General features: G+C 46.9%; 1 protein-coding gene across 1 annotated transcript; it reads left to right on the forward strand.

Moving 5' to 3' along the window:
- Positions 1 to 3,136: 3,136 nt before the first annotated feature.
- Positions 3,137 to 5,684, forward strand: LOC147439274 (flavonoid 3'-monooxygenase CYP75B137-like). Its single transcript, XM_086484280.1, has 3 exons — positions 3,137 to 4,140; positions 4,281 to 4,358; positions 4,618 to 5,684. The coding sequence occupies exons 1-3, from the start codon at positions 3,280 to 3,282 to the stop codon at positions 5,248 to 5,250; spliced, it is 1,572 nt and encodes a 523-aa protein (XP_086340406.1). The 5' UTR covers positions 3,137 to 3,279; the 3' UTR covers positions 5,251 to 5,684.
- Positions 5,685 to 6,390: the final 706 nt, after the last annotated feature.

Consider the following 6,390-nt stretch of genomic DNA (forward strand, 5'->3'; position numbering starts at 1 on the left):
TTATGTGATTTTCCTCCTGGCAAAAAGGCCATTGGTACGAAGTGGGTTTACAAGTTGAAACGCAAGCCGGATGGTGAGATCGATCGCCATAAGGTTCGACTTGCTGCGAAGGGTTATGCACAGCAAAAAGGCATAGATTATGAAGAGACTTTTGCTCCAACTTGTCGTATGACTACTGTGCGTTTTCTATGTGCATTGGCAGCTCATTTTGGTTGGGATGTACATCAATCAGACATTGTTACTGCTTTATTGAATGGTGACATATTTGAGGAAGTTTATGTAACGTAGCCTCGCGGTTTTGTCAAGAAAGGACAAGAGGACAAAGTATGCAAATGTAACAAGGCTTTGTATGGGAGAAGCAATCTCCTCGTGCTTGGTATGAGAAAGATGACACTCATTTGGTCAAACAAAGCTTTTGTAACAGTCCAACAGAAAGCACACTGTATGTAAAGCGTGAGGGTGATGTACTTCTCATTGTCGTTCTCTATGTGGACGATTTGCTGATCACTAGACCAAATGAGAGACATATTGCGAAATTTAAGGTTGATTTGAATGCTACTTTCAAGATGAAAGATTTGGGGCTGTTGCATCATTACTTGGGTATACAGTTTAAGCAGTGTGATGGTGGTATTGCCTTGTACATAGAGACATTGTTAATGTAAGTTCGGACTTGAGGATTTCAAACCTATTGCCACTCCCATGGAAACAAGTTTGAAATTGAGTCTACATGATGCTAGTGATCCTGCAGATGTCACTCTTTACCAAACTGTTGTTGGATGCCTCATTTATGTATGCAACACGAGGCCAGATATTCAGTTTGCAGTCTCACAGGTCAACAGATTTATGCATAGCCCAGGGTCTAAGCATTGGCAGGCTATGAAGAGGACTTTTCGCTACCTTAGTGGCACTTCACATCTTGGCTTGTTTTATTCCAAGGAGGGATCACTACCGCCAAACTTACATGCTTTTTCGGACTCAGATTGGGCTGGTTCTTTTGACACACAAGTGTCCACAAGTGGTTTTGTTTTCATGCTTAGCAGCTCATGTATATCATGGTTGAGCAAGAATCCACCTACTGTGGCCACTTGGAGTTGTGAGGCTGAGTACAAGGCAGTCTTCACAGCTACGGTTGAGTGCGTATGGCTCAGACGCCTTATGGCTAATTTGGGTGTTGGACAGGACACTGCCAACACTATCAACACTGACAGTCAGAGCGCATTGGCAGTTGCGAGGAATCCAGTTTTTCATGCTCGCACAAAGCACATTGAGGTGCATTACCACTATGTCATGGAGAGGCTCTCAGCAGGAGAGATCAGCTTGGTTTATGTGCCAACACATTGATTAACCTTGCAGATCTTTTCACAAAGGCATGTGTCTCGTGAGAAGCTTGAGAGCTTTCTGCAAAGGCTTTGGGGGCTTACTCCCGTTTGTGGATTGATCATGTCCTCAGGGCATGGCACTTCCCTTTACTCATGTGCCAACTCTCGTTCACCGCATCACTCCAGGGGGGATTTTGTTACCATATACAATGTGGTAGTGATGTGTGTAAACACACTAGGACCGTCGGGGCATTTTTTCCCTCTTTAGGGGTTTTTCCCCCCGAGCATTGTATATATGCCCATCACTCTAGGGCTATCTATCTTTCCATTGCACACTACGTAACACACTCTCTATTGTGTGCCTTCAGCTTCCTTCGTCTTCTCCAAGCTGTGCGTTTCTCTGCAACCCTATTCCAACATTCCCCCCCCCCTCCCCCCCCCCCCCCCCCCCGTGAAGATGTTAATATACCATTTCATTCATCTCTCTCTCTCTCTCTCTCTCTTCTCTCTCTCTCTCTCTCTCTCTCTCTCTCTCTCTCTCTCAACCGACCACATCAATCAACTTCAAAATCCGAGTCGTTTTCAATTTCAAAAATGCCGGCTGAGGGCAAGGGAAAAAGGAGACACACAGCCCCGAAAAAGAGAAAAATAGTGTGAAACCTCAAAAAATAAACCTAACTTTTAACATTTCCTCTTGGCTAATTCAAGGAAAGAAATTTTGTACGTTTGGAAAAATGATTTTTCGCAAACACTGGCAGGGCTGAAGACTGGAGCCAAGTCTCTCTCTCTCTCTCTCTCTCTCTCTCTCTCTCTCTCTCTCTCTCTCTCTCTCACACACACACACACACACACACACATTAGTCTCAGCACTAAACTTCGTTAAAGGTGATTCTGCAGCACGTGGACACAGATTCGCTCAGGACGTTTCGTTGAGGCTACGCTGGCCGAAGCTGCAAAGGCAACATGGCAAATAGGCGGTGACTCTCTCTCTCTCTCTCTCTCTCTCTCTCTCTCTCTCTCTCTCTCTCTCTCTTAATTCCTTTTTGATTGACAATTAAGATCCTGTTTTGAGTGCTTAGCATGTAATTAGTCACAAAAAAGGGCAAATATTATGTCTAGAAATAATGAAGCAATTCATCTAGAGAGCTACTTAACAAACTCAAATTCTAGTTTTAGCATCTTGTATTGATGTCTAGACAATCAAGTCTTCTTATGAAAAGCTACAGATTTTGTTGTGTTTAAAGAAATTTAATTCCACGACCTCCCCCCTTTTGGGAATTTTGGAAAAATTGAACGGAATTTGTGACAAAATATTGGGGGTGTTTAGGAAATTTTTGAAATTCGAGAGATTTACCCAGAGGAGGTGCTTTGGGGCCATGCGTGTGCATCCATGCTCAGCAGACAGCTGCAACTCGCGGAGGCTGGAGCCCATCGCGACTCGCGAGAGAGAGAGAGAGAGAGAGAGAGAGAGAGAGAGAGAGAAACCTTCAAAGTTGAGGGCCTGGTCGAGGGTCGGCGAGTCACTGCTCACGGTGCTGGCTGGTTGGCACTTGCCGTTCTTTGCCGTCGACAGCCTGGACTCTCAGAGTCATAGACTCAAACAAAAGTAGTTATTATCAATAGTGACAGATGTAGCCCTTAAGTACAAACTGACAGTTTCGCAGATGACCAAAATATTTTTAGGAGAGACATTTATTCAAGGCTCAGAATAGATGGACATTTAATTTATGGAGGTAATATCTTTTCCCCTACTACTACTAAAGACACGTGGTGAGACTGCAACGCATATATATTACAGGGGCGCTTGCCGCTTGGGAGCAGCGACGCAGCGTCGTACTTCGCAGCATCACTTCTTGAGTTCAAAACTCGTCGAATAGGTCTTTGAGGACGACGTCAAAACCTCTCTTCTTCTTCTGTTTGTGCCACTGTGTGTGTGTGTGTGTGAGAGAGAGAGAGAGAGATGATTGAGGACGGGCAGCAGCGCCGGGTGGCCCTGGAAGGAGCCCTTGTTGTCGCAGCAGTGGCAACTCTGCTGCTACAGATTGTGCTGGCGCTGAGGAGAAGAGCGAACCGATGCATTAATGGAAAGCATCAGTTGCTGCCAGAGGGCCCTCCTGCATGGCCCATTGTAGGGCATTTGCCTCTGTTGATGAAGGCGCCACCCCATCAAGTTCTGGGAGACCTCTACCTCAAGGAAGGCTACGGTCCCATCGTCGGCCTTCGCCTGGGTGCGCACCGAACCATCGTGGTGTCCAACGCGGAATTCGCCAAGGAGCTGCTGTTGACACACGACAGAGCCTTCGCCAACCGCATTCCCTTCGTCTTTGTAGACACGCTGCTCTATGGCTTCAACAGGGCAGTGGCCTTCGCCACTTACAACCCCCGATGGGTCTGGATACGCAAGATGTTCACTCAAGAGCTGCTTTCTGCCAAGCGTCTTCAGGAGCTCTCCCACGTCCGCTACGACGAGGTTCGCAAGCTCATGCATCGCTTTGCCCATGCTGCCTCCCGCAGCTACTCTGTGAACGTGGGCGAATGCCTGGCCGACTCCATCGCCGACTCCACCGCCCGCCTTATCCACTCCAAAACCCTCAGTGAGGTCGCTGCTGAACTTCCTGACCTCATTCGCCGCAGCGTCACCGAGGCCGTTCCCACGCTTGGTGACTTCTTCCCCTTCCTCCGCTTCCTGGATGCCATCCCCAAGCGCAGAATGAGGTATTTCCACCGTCGCCTTGACAGGATCTTTGATTCCATCGTCGACGAAAGACGCCGCGTCATGGCTAGCTGCTCTCCTCCCGATCTCCCCAATGACTTTCTCCAGGTGCAGCATATGTATTTTCGTTAATTCCCCAGCCTCTCTCTCTCTCTCTCTCTCTCTCTCTCACACACACACACACACACACACGCTTTCTTGACACTTTCGCGCCTGCCGCTCAGCTGTCTGTTGGGTTGTATTTGCAGGTTCTTCTTTCTTTGGAGAAAAACAGTGATGAGGAAGAGGTCGTGATTTCTAACCACGATGTCAAAGCAATGATGCTGGTATGCCTATCCATGATCATCAGTTCTGCACTGTCAGCCAGCTACCAGGAAATCAACTTTGAATCAAATGCATGCATGGCTGGCCTGAATGTCGGGACGAATAGCTAATTAATGTGCTACTGCCAGCTCGTTGTTTTAAGTATTGGGGCTATATATGCGTCTGCAGCGGCTAATCCCTGATTATCTAGTCGATAATTACTGACCATGTAGTAGCTATGGGCGATGAATTATGACTAATCGTAAATCCTCTCTACTGCAGGACATTTTTGGTGCTAGTATGCACACCACCACCGCCACCATAGAGTGGGCCTTCGCAGAGCTTCTGCGCAATCCTGATATCTTGCAGAAGCTGCGGGATGAGGTCGATGTAGCAACGAAAGGCAAGACAGACGTTGTAACAGATGAGGATGTGCAAAAGATGCCGTTCTTGGAGCTGGTAGTGAAGGAAACGCTAAGATTGCATCCCTCTCTTCCGCTACTGCTGCCTCGGATTTCGAGTGCAGATTGCAAGGTGGGAAAGTACACGGTGCCAAAGGGGACGCAGGCGATAGTGAACATGTGGGCGATAGCAAGAGACCCTGAAGCATGGGAGAATCCAGAGAGCTTCTACCCGGAGAGGTTTGAGGGGAAGGAATTAGATGTGCGCGGCCAGCACTACGAATTTCTTCCGTTTGGGTCGGGAAGGCGCATGTGCCCAGGAATGCGGCTGGGCCTGTCTAGCGTGCATGTCACTCTTGCAAACCTTGTTAAATTCTTTGAATGGGAGCTGCCGCATGGCCAAAGCCCGGCCGCCATGGATATGAGCGAGAAAATTGCCCTCGGTTGCAGCAAGAACGTACCTGTCCTCGCCATTCCCACACCAAGACAGCACGTCCCCCTGGCCATGATCTAGTCCTCTTAAACCTTTCAATTTTTTTGTAGTGTAATTAGTATGCTTTTCTCATGCTTGCACTTCCCAAGCGCTACTTATAAAGGTGTCTGACATTTTCCAATTTGAGGAAGGAGCTCTTTTCTCATGATTTTTCACTGTAGAATTCAACATCATGAGCCCCGACCCCACCTACCAAGGCATGGGTTTTCTCCCTTGCAATGGCTCATGATGTTGTCGTAGCCTGCAATGTGGGAATTATAATGAGAATTTGTCTATAACATTTTGTGATAGTTATCACTAAAATCCTCTTCCTCTGAAATGGTGCACCAATCTCTTCTATGACTGATCTTATACATGCCTTCTCATAGCAGCTAATGATTCTACCATAGTTTAAGCCAGTTGTATCACTAATTATCGTTGTATGAATGACCTTATCCTGTTTCGAGTGCATGGGCTTACATAAACCTTTGCACTCGTGCTAATCTTATGTACTGGTCACACAATGCATAAATAAGTTTTGAAGTAAGTGTCCCTAGACTGTTCCTTTTGTCTAAATAATGACACAGGTGGGGTGGGAGGGGATCAAAGTTGGGTAACTACATAGCGATCACGGTCTACATGGGGGCTGGGATACAAAAACTCTCCAATTAACAAAATGCCATTTGAGCATCGGGCTGTCAGGGGTGACATCCACTCCTCACGCTTCAATAAGCACATTGGATACTCACCATCATCCTCAACCATTGCTCTCCCAACCCATAAATGTGTCTTAGTGTTGTGGTTGCCCCATGCATGGTCACACGTGTACCCATTATTTGTCTTACATTTTTCCTTGTGTTTCAATATGCATATTGGATGAGTCACCAACCTTAATCGTTGTTCTCCTCCCACCCCACTCATGGTACTTAGTGTTGCAATTGCCCCACTCACGGCCATGCATGCACCAGTTGTTAGACTTGCTCGCAACTACGCAAGGCCTTTTATAACCACGACTTTATTAACATGTCTTCTAGACGGGATAGACGAAGGAACTTAACTTTTTAAATAAGAGAGAGAGAGAGAGAGAGAGAGAGAGAGAGAGAGAGAGAGAATGCTCTTTTTATGCATTCGTAATGTTACGTTTGTCCAGCTAGACATCCATGAGTGCATAAGAATTTGCAT

Source organism: Adiantum capillus-veneris, chromosome 16, assembly GCF_014529385.1.
Source record: "Adiantum capillus-veneris isolate H3 chromosome 16, ASM1452938v2, whole genome shotgun sequence".
Classification (NCBI taxonomy): Eukaryota; Viridiplantae; Streptophyta; class Polypodiopsida; order Polypodiales; family Pteridaceae; genus Adiantum; species Adiantum capillus-veneris.